The following is a 13,099-nucleotide window of genomic DNA, read 5'->3' as shown; positions in this document are numbered from 1 at the left end:
CACAATGCGATGCAGAAATCCCTTCCGTCTTTGCCTTTCAAGCAGCTGTTCACAAGCAAACAAACGCCGTTCAACATCTCTCGTCTTCAACTCGTACAGCACCCAATTTTCTTGCTTCTGAATCATTCCCATGGCTTTGAGGCGTTTTGAAATGGCTTATTGAGTCACTCCCAATGATCTTGTGCCAATTCTTCTTGATTTTGACACGAGTCTTGATCAAGTAATGCCTCCAATTCTGCATCTTCGAAAACCTCTCTTCCACCGCTATGCCGGTCTTTGACGTCAAAATCACGTTCTTGAAGCGTTGAAACCACTCACGACACGTTCTTTTACTAATAGCGGCCTCACCATAAGTATTTGAGAGCATTCGATGAGCCTCAGCCGCAGATTTCTTCATATTGTAGCAGAAAACCTCCCGCAAATAACGAGAATTTGGCTCGTAAACTAACATTTTCAATCGAGAAACTTTATGATGCAGACACAAATCGACTAATGTTTCTATGGGATTATGTTGACAGATGCCCAAGTTTATTATATGACGTCTATGATCTATTTATTTCGACCACCATTTACCGCTAAAGCCATCTATAGAAAAACAGCGGTAGCAAAGTTGTACACCTAATATATAATATAATAAATTAATTTTGAGAATTGCAAGAAGATGCTCAAAGTTTTAATCCTGCTTTTAGATTGAAGAAATGGATGAGCGTCGTACTCAACGAAAAATTACGAATAGAATTACAAGGACTTTTGTATCCGATATTTTGTCATCTTTATTTAGAGATGTTACATGCTGGTAACCGCCAAGCTGCAATCCAATTCCTAAAGACGCATCAGAACGAGTTTATGAGTGATACAGAGAAAGACTTCTTAGAGGAATTATCTAGTGTATTTTCGGTGCAAGACATTGAGCTGAGGCCTTTGGTAAATGCATTCAGAACTAGAAAGTATAAAGTAGATCTGTCCGAGTCGGCACATATTTGTTTGAGACAATATCTTACCAAATATGGACACATAACATTAATGCAGGTAATATAATTAATTGTTTTTAAATATATCCTTTTTTATTAAACATCTAAATTTTGCGGAAGATTAATCTTTTCACATTAATTATATCAATTAAAAAAGATAATTTTAATTAATTTTCACTACTATACATATTTTAATTAGATATACAGAGGGTCCAGGACTCCTACCTATTTGTACATCAAGAATATTTTTTATTGATTTTATATAGTTTACGAATTCTGGAAAGAGTCTATTAGTCGAAGATTTTTATTGATATTTATAAGAAAACATATTTTATTAGAAAATGTATTTTAATGTAAAAACTTTATTTAAAATTATATTATAAAAATATTTTTTACAAATTCATGATGACGATAAATATATATTTACATTCATATTTGCGGTGCAGGAATGATATTTTATTATCTCCATGCCGCTGCATGTATCTTACTATATATGTATACTGTACACGGGTCAAGCATCCACAAATATTTTGAAAAACATTCACTCGTAAGACATATACCTATTTACACTCATTATAAATAGCACAAAATGATAGTGTGGTATCAAGAGATCGATTACGATAATTCATGTGATACTCAAAATGTTAAAGAGCTGTTTTTTTATTTTGTTTAATAAAAAATAAAATTAGTGAACACAATAAAAACAATAATTACGAGCCCAACTAGATGTAAAAAAATATCTCCTGTTTCTCAAAAAATTTTATTTAACTATGTAGAAGGGATCACAAACATTTTTCTGGTATTTTTAAAGACTGGGTAATGAGCTTTCTTTTCCTTCTGGTCTTTTTAATTTTTATCACTTATTTATATCTTCACAGTTTAATTAGTTCACTGTTTGGTGATCTGTGTAATATCTATTACAAGCGTTCACTTGAGTTTATCATATTTTAGATTTTAACCATTTACGATGCGCAAACTCGGATTACATGATAGACAACTACTTCCATTTATTTCAAAGAATGACAAGTATGGACTGATTACAATATATTATTTTTATTATCTACATTTTTTAATTTTATGATCGGCACCGTTGAAATTTTGTAAATTATTTAACATTGAGAACGACCTGATAAGTTAAAACGTCCGTTTGAAATTATATCTATTGATTATGTTAATTTATTATTAAACATCTATTTCGGCTCGTAATCGTACTGCTTTTATTGTTTAAGTTATTTGAACCATTCTGTTATGAAATTCAAAACTAGTTATTTTTAGCGATAAACTTTAATTTTGTATTATTCTGTATAGATTATAAATACACACATCACAATAATTAGAAAAACAGGCAGCCTTCAAATGGATAGAGAAGTACCTGAAGAGAAAAGTCAAAGATATGAAACGAGTATTAATGGTCATGTGGAACAACCATCTGGTACTGGTGTGGATCGTGAAATGAGGGAATTACAGGAAGCTATACGATTGATACAACATAATTCTCATCAAGCACTAAGATTATTTACAGTGAAAAATGCTATAGAAAAGCAAGTAACAGATCATTATCTATTCTGTATGATTCTTGCTATTACTTATATTTTATATCTTCATACATTATTGCAGTGCAAGTTGCGGTCTTATTGCACCTAAAATGGATAAGTTAGCTGTAGGTTTTAGTACAGCTGAAATACGTTTGTGGGCTATAGGCGATACAGTATTGGTCAAGAAAAATGATAAGCAAACGTGTGTTCCGTCTACCTGTGATATATCACCATTTTATAAATTCAACGAGCAAGAAAGCACAGTGTGAGTTACATCTTTTCCTTAATTTAAATGCTGTATCTTATTAAGCAATTATATAATTTTACAATAACAGAAGAAGCGAAGCAGGGGCCATAATATTAAGAGGACATACGGATGTAGTACACGATTTAAGATTTATTCCAGAGGTAGATATTCTTCTTTCTGTATCGAGCGACAAAGATATGAGAGCATGGAAACTCAATAATTACTCATGTACAGCAATATATAGGTAAGCAATACTATTTCTTCAGCAAATCCTTTTCTCTCTCCTGCAGGCTTCATAAAAAATTAAGTATCAAAAATATTCGTAGTTCATTTCAAACACTAAATTTTTAACAGAATCAAATAAAGACAAACTTGTATGTTTTAAAGTAAATCTTTTTTAAATTAAGATTCCTGTATTGATTTTATTGAATATTTTTATCTGCAGATTCACACACACACATAACTTTTTCTAAAATAGGATTGAATAGAAGAATAAATTGTACAAAATATTGTACAGATAAAATATTGTATATAGGGTGGTCCACTTAAATCAATCATCTTGAATATTTCACTTATTTTTAATGATATAAAAAAATGTTTCAAATGAAAGTGGAACGGTTTCGAGGGAGACGTATTTTAGTCACGTTGTTTTTTTTTTCTAGACGGAGGCGTCAAAAAGATATAAAGGTCACCTCTATTTTTTTTAATGGAATAATGTGATTTTTTTTAGATAATATGATTCTTCTAATTATTCTACATATAAAAGTATCAAGATAGAGATATTAAAAAATCAATAGTTTACGAGATATATTTCACACTTTATTCTGATACATTTTGACATGGCACATAAATGTAGATAATTAGTACACATTCACAGTAATAAATTATATGTATGTCAAGAAGTAAAATTTAGAACTTAAAATCGTGTAACCAGTAAGGCAGTCAAATACTTTCTGAGGAGAAATTGAACAGATTGACAATGACTAAGATAAAAATAATGTCAAATTTTGCTTATGATAGAGTTATATGCTTTGTTTAGCCCTTCTGTGTTGGTTTGCAAATTCAGACTGTTATTTTGTCCTTTGATATTTATCATCTCAGATACCAGACGTTTATAATAGCACGATTCTTCGTCCAAAATTTCGATATTTTTCCAATCAAATTCAATTGCAATCTATGATCGGTAATTAAAAAAAATTAATAGTTAACCAGATATTTTATGTTTTATGTCAAAATGTGTCAGAATAAAGTATGAAATATCTCGTAAACTATTAGTTTCTTCATATCTCTATCTTAATACTTTTATACGCAGAATAATTAGAGGAACCACATTATGTAAAAAAAATCACATAAATTCCGTTTAAAAAAATGGAGATTCTTCATATCTTTTTGGAGCCTTCACCTAGAAAAAAAACAACGTGAAAAATACGTCTCTCTCGAAACGTTCCATTTTCATTTTTGAAATATTTTTTTATATCATCAAAAATAAGCGAAGTATTCAAGATTTAAGTTCGATTTAAGTGGACTACCCAGTATATACATTTCTAATAATCCTTTTTCTCATTGTAGCGGTCATAGCTATCCTATATGGTGCATGGATACCAGTGTGTTCAATTTATATATCGGCACAGGCTCACATGACAGAACTGCAAAATTATGGTCATTGGATAGAACATTTCCCTTGAGAATATTTGCAGGTCATTTTTTAGATGTCAATGTATGTTTTTTAACCATTATAACTTATATTTGTTTTAGGATATATGTATGGTGATATGATTTAATTCACACATCTTCTATTTCAGTGCATAAAATTTCATCCAAACGCAAGATACTTAGCGACTGGTTCCGCTGATAAAACTGTAAGATTATGGTCAAAAGATGATGGGAATCTATTGCGAGTATATGTTGGAGCGCAATCGACTATTTACACTTTAGCTTTTAGTCCAGATGGCAAATATCTGGCTGCTGCAGGTATTATGAAAAAGATATAAGATAAATTATCAAAATTACATCTAATAAATTATTCTTTAAAACTTAACTTTAAAACTGTTATTCAGGTGACGATAAGTCTATATATATATGGGATTTAGCAACTAATGGTTTACTGACTGAATTGAAAGGTCATAAAGATACAATCATGAATGTAGATTGGAGTTTAGATAACCAATATATCGCCAGTGCAAGTTTAGACGGAATCGTACGACTGTGGCCTACTCAAGATTTCATCAAAACGTTGAATGGGTACATGCTTAATTCTTCTTCTGTTCTTAAACTTAGATTTGTTTATATTACATATTGTTTACTCTTTTCAGAGGATCGTCAAGTGCTATGTTGCAATCAGAAACGCCACAAATTTATTCAACATATTGCTCAAGCATTCTCTCATTGAGTTATTACAAAAAAAGCAATTCGTTAATTTGTATCGGTACTAAGTAATTTTTTTATTATTTACTATTGTGCTAGTCGAATTTAAAACGTACTTTTAAATTAAATTTTTTTTTTATCTGATGCGATATACCCTAATATTTTTTCAGCAAACTTGAAGCTGCCTTCAATTAAAGTTAAATTGACTTTATACATTATATGATCTAAGATTTGATGGTACCATCCATGTGATAAGTTTTTACAGTATTTATAAGAAATACATCACCTTTTCAATGTGTGACATACAATTGAATCTTACTATACTCATTGATTATATTTTATTTTTCATTTTTAACGTTTTTGTTATTAAAGGCATGTTAACGATTTATTTATATCAATTAAGTCCAGTGAACGATATATTTTTTTTATTTTAATTATTTTTATTTTAATCATTCATTTTTCGTTTTAGTTTTCAAATGCTGCTTATATTGTACGAGATTAAATCTGCTGCTTACTATTAAATTTTTCACAATGTAATGAAAAAGGAGGACGTTAAAAAGAGACCGATTTTTTTTCATAAAGATGTAAGTAAAAGAAATAGCTTTTTTATAAAAATTTTTTTATAAATTTCGACTTGAATACCTATATTGTTAATAAAAAGTTCAGGATCGATAGGGAACACCCTGAAAATTGAGCATGGACATGACACATTTAAACAAATTTCAATATTTTTGCTTACTTTTCAAGGTGTTCTCCAAGTGCCACAAACCTTTTAAGTTTTTAATAATTTTATCATATTCAGGAGATCGAAATCTACAAAAATACTATTTCTTTTACTTACATCTTTTTGAGCAAAAATCTACCCTTTTTTAAGGGATATTAGAATAGGTCCGATTTGTATCCAAAAGAATGTAAGTAAAAGAAATAGTGTTTTTGTAAAATTTGACCTGAATATGATAAAATTATTAAAAAGTTCGTGGCACTTAGTGAACACTTTGAAAAGCAAGAATATCGAAATTTGTTTAAATGTTTCATGTTCATACTCAAATTTCAGGATATTCCCTATCGATTCCGAACGTTTTATTAACATTATCGTATTCAGGAAGTCGAAATCTATAAAAAAAAACACTATTTTTTTTATTTACATTTTTGTGGGCAAAAATCAGTCTCTTTGAACATCCTCCTTTTAAGTATATTTAATTGAAATGAAAAAGAAAATATAAATTAGTAATAATTCAATGAGAGAAATTATCAGGCATTTTTTTGTCTGTGTAACTATGTAATATAAGTTTCCTGTGGGAATATTGTGTAAGTATGACTTATGAGAATTTTTTGTCTTGTTATAAAGACTTTTTATAAGTTATGAATGTTAAAAAGTAGCAAAAGAATACAAAATTTTTATAAAAATCAATGCGTATATTATTATATATATAATTCGCATTACATTTTACATTTGAAAAATATACTTTTCTCAATTCTTTTTCTTCTTTTTCTTTCCGGCTTTCTTATTATGAACATTAGATGACTCTTCTTTAATTTCTGACTTCCGTTTCAACGTTTCCTTAGTAGAATTTTCTTCGGTGTCACTTGTATTTAATGGAGGAACGCTAAAATTTGGAATCTGTAATCACACATAAAAAATTATTAGAACGTTAAAAATATATGAATGTTCTGTTTGTTCTCGCACACATGCTTTTTTCTCCTTACCTCTGGTTTTACGAGTTTAAAAAATAATTTTTCATGTTGTACATTAGAACTGTCCAAACTCATTTGTATAACAACAGGATCAAATGCTCGAAATACAACATCCCCGCAAGTTTGGGATTGATCCTCTGAATTATGTACGAACGTGACAGACGGTGAAGCAGAATTATTTAGATACAAAGTGCCTTCCAAACCATACTTCGGTATAAGCACTTGCAAAGCATTTTTGCGTACAAAAAGAATATATCCTTCCTCATCTTGAATCTTGTTACGGAAGAATATCTATGAAACAGAAAACAATTTTATTAAAAATAACATTTTATATCTAAGGATAGAAAGACTGTCAAAAAGAAACTTCATAATAAATCGAACTAACGTGTGTGTGAAGTGCAACTGATGCTCGGCCAGCATATTGCGCCATTCGATTCCGATAATTCAGATTATGGCATAACAAGTGATTCTTCTTCTTATCCAATAGCTCTGGATAAGTTGCATCAGCACCTATACATACAGCTAACAGTCGATGCACAATTATATCTGCATATCTGTAAGATACATTTAAAAAACCTTGAATTAATTTAATAATTATGTCCCTTAATGTCTTTCAAATTACTTGCCTTCGAATAGGAGATGTAAAATGCGTGTAAATTGGACACGCCAATCCATAATGCTTAAATTCTTCCGGCTGATGCATTCCACTGATAAAATATACTGCTTGCAACATACATCGCGTAGCTAATATTTTTAACATTGTGTTGAAATAGGGATTCGATTCCTTTTGTGTTTCTTCCAATGATCGGGCAAATTCCTTACCGGTACTTGTATTAATAATAAAACCCTTAAAAATTAATTAAAAAATATATATGTATATTTTATATTTATAACACTATTAAATAATAAATACATAACTGATAACACTGTGTGGTAATATATTAGATTTAATCTCCAAAATAAAAATCGAAAGAAATTATTACTTTTTACAGTTTTTAAATTTTTAGATATTAATTACCTAACTAAATTTGAAATTATACAGGGTGGACCATCTGAAGTGATCCAGTCAAATATCTCGAAAACTAGTAGGGATAGAGAAAAATGTTTCGTATGAAAAGTTTAGGGTTACACGGGGGAAGTATGGTACTGACCTTGAAAAATCCTTGGAAGGTCATTTTGAAGGTCATTCAGGAGTCACGATGGTTTTTTTAAATGGAACCCCTAGTTTTTCACCATGGGATGAGAAAGCTGGTTTCAAGCCCTTTACGAAATACTGGTTGTGGTCCACAATCCGCCCACTGGGGTCCGAGTTATGGACCATCAAAGTCATTGATGAACTACTCTTAGCGCTACCCAGGAACAACGACGTGGACGTGGTAGTTCTCTGTTCCCTTCGAGGTGCTTGATTTTTGTGAGTCCCCTTGTCTCTCACATGTGGGGTGCTTGATTTTTGCGACTCTTCAACAGTTTTCGAGAGTCGATACTCATTCATAACTCTGATTGAATCAAATGGAATAATCCAAGAGATTTCCAATAGTAAATCGTTAACCGAACACATGACTGCCACCCATGATAAACAGAGACTCGGTGTTCTCGTTTGTTTATGTTTTTCTTTTCAATGGAGTTGATTAACTGTTATCCCTATTCAAATCGCTCACAATCTTCGGTTGTTGTTGAATTCTTGTTCGTCGCTCTCCGAAGATTGTGAGCGATTTGAATAGGGATAACAGTTAATTAACTCCATTGAAAAGAAAAACATAAACATAAACAAACGAGAACACCGAGTCTCTGTTTATCATGGGTGGCAGTCATGTGTTCGGTTAACGATTTACTATTGGAAATCTCTTGGATTATTCCATTTGATTCAATCAGAGTTATGAATGAGTATCGACTCTCGAAAACTGTTGAAGAGTCGCAAAAATCAAGCACCCCACATGTGAGAGACAAGGGGACTCACAAAAATCAAGCACCTCGAAGGGAACAGAGAACTACCACGTCCACGTCGTTGTCCCTGGGTAGCGCTAAGAGTAGTTCATCAATGACTTTGATGGTCCATAACTCGGACCCCAGTGGGCGGATTGTGGACCACAACCAGTATTTCGTAAAGGGCTTGAAACCAGCTTTCTCATCCCATGGTGAAAAACTAGGGGTTCCATTTAAAAAAACCATCGTGACTCCTGAATGACCTTCAAAATGACCTTCCAAGGATTTTTCAAGGTCAGTACCATACTTCCCCCGTGTAACCCTAAACTTTTCATACGAAACATTTTTCTCTATCCCTACTAGTTTTCGAGATATTTGACTGGATCACTTCAGATGGTCCACCCTGTATAAAGTTTTATACTAAAAAAAACGGTAATACCTGATTTTTAGCAGCTTTAATCAACGGTTCAAAATTACTTTGTGGTGGTTCAGGGTGTCTTCTCAACATAGCGCATTCTGGAAATTCTGCTAATATTTTTTCAGCAACACTAATATTTGCAAGCAGCATAAATTCCTCCACCATAGAATTAGTGTCTCGCAACTTTTTTGCTTCTACATCAACGGGATCGTGCGTTTCGCTATCTACTTGGAAACGTATCTCCGGTGATGCTAAAGTTAAAGCACTGCAAATAAATTATTTTACATTAAATTTAACATATAAAATTTAGTTATTATGAAAAATGAATCAGTATAACCTGGAATAATTTAATACAGATATATCTGAATTATGAACAATCATACCCATTTTCTAGACGTTTCTTTTTTAATTTCTTTGCCAACTGATTTAATCCTCTCAATGACTTCGCGATAGCATCTTGCTGAATAGCATCGTCAATTTTCAATTGAGCTTCTTCATATGTCATTGCTTGACGCGAGCAAATTATAGATTTGCAGAATCTCGTATTAGTTATATTTGCATCAGGGTCAATTTCCCATATACAGGAAAATGCAAATCGTTCTTCCTTACCCCGCAAAGAACAGAGATTCGAGCTAAGTAATTCTGAAAAAAATTTGATATTGTACAATTTATGTTATGACTACCTATATTTAAAATAAAGTGCTGCTATCTCACCTGGAACCATGTCGATTCGTTTATCGACAAGATATACAGTAGTAGCGCGTAACGCTGCTTCTTTGTCCAGTGCAGTCCCAGGCCTTATAAAGTGAGATACATCTGCGATATGCACACCAACATCGAAATTACCGTTTGGTAAACTTCTACAATGTAACGCATCGTCAATGTCAGTACAGCCTGGCGGATCCACAGAACAGATGTCTAAATGTCGAAGATCTTCCCTTTGCACAACATCCTACAAAAATTATATATTACTGAGTTACATTTATCTAATTATTTATATTCGCATTATGAATTATCTTTTATGTAATTAATAATCAAGATAACTAGTTAAGAACGAATTTTTTAAATATACGTACCGCTTCCGTAATGATCCATGGCAGCTTTGGAAGAAAGCTAAGAACAGCATCAGAGAAACGGCTGTGTGGAACATCGTGCTCCAAAAGTAATACTTCATTTTCCGTCTCTTTATCTCCTATATTACCAAGTGCTCGTACAAAGTGACCAAGTGGGTATCTCGAATTTCGTGGCCATGAATCTAGTGCGACAATAATTCTCTGCTTACTCAGTATCTCGGCCTGTCTAGTTTCAATTCTTATTTTTGGAATTTTTCTCTCAGCCGGCACAAACAAGTGCCTTACATTCTATGACAACAGATAAAAATAATACAGAACAGATAAAAAAGATTATTATAATGTTGTAACATAAAAAATTTTTTACCGTTTTAATTGCACTTAGCTGCAGTATTCCACAATATTGTCTCCATTTTCTCCTGATAATACCGACAATTTTACCCGTTGGTATCTTCTCTTGCATTTTTGACGAACTCTGTTTGCAGAGTGCTTTCTCTTCATCTTCTGCGTCGTCGCCAGCATCTGTATTTTCTTCATCTTCCAAAACAATTTCACTAGGTGATGACCACTTATCATCTGGCAGCATTTCAACCGCAACTATATCACCATCGACTGCTCTGTTGAGATGAGCTCGTCCTTGCACAAATATCTAAGACAATAAAAATAAAACAATACAAAGAATAATACTTCTAAACAATTGTTACATATACATTGTCAAATTTAATGAAAAATTGATTATAATGCTTAATACATGAGAAAATTTTGAGTCTTAATATAACAAAAATATAGTTTTGAAGTTTTAGTTTTGTAATTATGTAATACTAAAAATGGTGCTTTTAAAAGATTTAAAAAGAATTATGATGTGTGTCTTGAGCGGGGTTTGATTATTCATTATCACTTTCTAAATAGGCATTCAATAATTTTCTTTTTAGGTCGACAATATTGACGCTGTATTTAAATATTCGCAATTATGTATCTTACAGGTTTTTCTCTGCCTTCGACATTCACATTTCCTTCAAGAAAATTTTCTCTTGATGCCAAAAATGTTCCTTGCAACAATTTTCCAGACGATATGCCGCTGTGCACTTCCGTGGGTGACAGATGGCAGGGAAATAATTCTGGGCCTTGAATATCCGAAGAGTAAGAACGTTTAGATAATTTATCCAGCAGAAAACTTGCATTTTCCAACGACGCGATATAATCTTCCACTGTGAAAAAGATGTATGTGCATTATTCTAAATATCATTTGTATGAAAATAATATAATTTAATATAGGATAAAATTAAATATATCTTACTCGATACAACAAATAGTCCCTCTTCAGCTGCACGTGTTTTATTTTCTACATCGTCTGTTAACAAAACAATATTTACGTTGTTATCATCAGAATTCAAATGGGTATTGTACCATTTAACTGCAACTCGTATTGCTCTGTCATTACGATCGTTTGTCTTTTCACCCGGTTCTCTTTCAATATAAGTTTCCCTGAAAGTATATAACATTTTATTGAAATAGTTATTACACACGCACGCACGCACACGCACACGCACACACACACACACATACACGCGCACGCACACGCACACGCACACGCACACACACACACACACGCGCGCACGCACACGCACGCGCGCGCACACACACATACACGCGCACACACACGCACGCGCGCGCGCGCACACACACACACACACAGCACAAAATCTAAATATATCTACTTAAATATATTTAGATTTATATAATTTAATATATCAAATTTAATATATTAAAAATATGTTGTAAAGCAACTTTTAAGGGCAAAATATAATCAAATACATAATTTTCCTCCTGTGTGTGTGTGTGTGTGTGTGTGTGTGTAAATTATTGTATATATACCGATGATGTTCATTGATGAATAAAAAAAATTTTCTTGTTGCATTCCCTATAATATGATTTAATTTTTTATATACAGTCGCACTTTTATGCCGAATCTCTTCCAATACTGTTTGCAAGATGATCACATTGGTAATAACATTTTCCTCCAGTATGTCTATCTATAATTAGAAATCAAATCAGACAATCTAATAGAAAATTCATGTAAAATAATACCTAAGATTACGATGTATTTGTGATATAACTACTTACTTGATCCAGAATTATATTTGTATCAAGTACAAGAAAATATGGACTTGGAATTAAGGAAGACTTAGCACCAGCGTCTTCCATATCCAATACCATATTCCGAGGCCTCGCTTTGCACTTCATACATGTTTTAGAGCCACAGTAAATGTCATCTCTGAGATAGTGTTCTCTGACAGTCTGATACAAATGAAAAATTATCATTTTCATTAATAAAGTTTTCGAATAAAATATGATATATGTGAGTTTATAATTCTGAGTAAATTTAATTATATTTAGAATTAAAATATACTCAGACAATTTCTTTAAAAATGTTCAAAAGGACAAATCAACACCTCTACATACCTTAAATATATTCCCTCCCTTTGTTTTTCTGAAAAAAACCTTCGTTGTTAACATGTCTACACACGTTCATTTAAACGCTGTTAACACAGCTTGAATTTTTCTTTTTGATAGTTCCTTAATAATTAATTCTTCTCGAAGCTATTGAAATAAGATTCAAATCATAAGCTGATTACAACAGGTTAGGATTTAGGAAGCATGCATGTGATCACTAGGGATGCGACATCGGAGATCGATATTCTAGATTATCGATATCGGTCTCATCGATATTTCGATATTTTTATCGATATCGGTGTCATCGATATTTTCCATATCGATATTGAACATACGAATATCGGACCTAAAATATCGAACTCACCGGATGAATTTCTAACCATAAGATGTGTTAATTCCGTAACGGCGCGGCGCGGCGCAAC

General features: G+C 32.1%; 2 protein-coding genes across 2 annotated transcripts in view; one reads left to right on the top strand and one right to left on the bottom strand.

Moving 5' to 3' along the window:
* The window catches only part of wda (will decrease acetylation), a 10,098-nt gene extending 4,909 nt beyond the window's left edge, over positions 1-5,189 (top strand). The window contains exons 3-10 of the mRNA XM_018509262.1: positions 690-1,029; positions 2,280-2,512; positions 2,589-2,771; positions 2,842-2,997; positions 4,323-4,470; positions 4,556-4,724; positions 4,811-4,994; positions 5,066-5,189. Coding sequence (XP_018364764.1) covers positions 690-1,029; positions 2,280-2,512; positions 2,589-2,771; positions 2,842-2,997; positions 4,323-4,470; positions 4,556-4,724; positions 4,811-4,994; positions 5,066-5,189 — 1,537 coding nt within the window. The remainder of the gene's footprint in view (positions 1-689; positions 1,030-2,279; positions 2,513-2,588; positions 2,772-2,841; positions 2,998-4,322; positions 4,471-4,555; positions 4,725-4,810; positions 4,995-5,065) is intronic.
* A 1,399-nt stretch (positions 5,190-6,588) lies between these two features.
* Dis3 (exosome complex exonuclease RRP44-like protein Dis3) lies at positions 6,589-12,884 on the bottom strand. Its single transcript, XM_018509261.1, has 14 exons — positions 12,687-12,884; positions 12,348-12,521; positions 12,099-12,256; positions 11,521-11,708; positions 11,205-11,431; positions 10,591-10,872; positions 10,230-10,514; positions 9,868-10,105; positions 9,537-9,795; positions 9,175-9,418; positions 7,439-7,659; positions 7,198-7,366; positions 6,825-7,103; positions 6,589-6,738 (listed from the first exon to the last, which is right to left on the bottom strand). Exons 1-14 carry the CDS (start codon positions 12,738-12,740, stop codon positions 6,589-6,591), a joined length of 2,928 nt encoding a protein of 975 aa, XP_018364763.1. The 5' UTR covers positions 12,741-12,884.
* Between the last annotated feature and the right edge of the window lie 215 nt (positions 12,885-13,099).

Source organism: Trachymyrmex cornetzi, unplaced genomic scaffold (assembly GCF_001594075.2).
Source record: "Trachymyrmex cornetzi isolate Tcor2-1 unplaced genomic scaffold, Tcor1.1 scaffold294, whole genome shotgun sequence".
Classification (NCBI taxonomy): Eukaryota; Metazoa; Arthropoda; class Insecta; order Hymenoptera; family Formicidae; genus Trachymyrmex; species Trachymyrmex cornetzi.
Note: the sequence above shows the minus strand (reverse complement) of the source record. Positions and strands in the feature narration are given on the sequence as shown.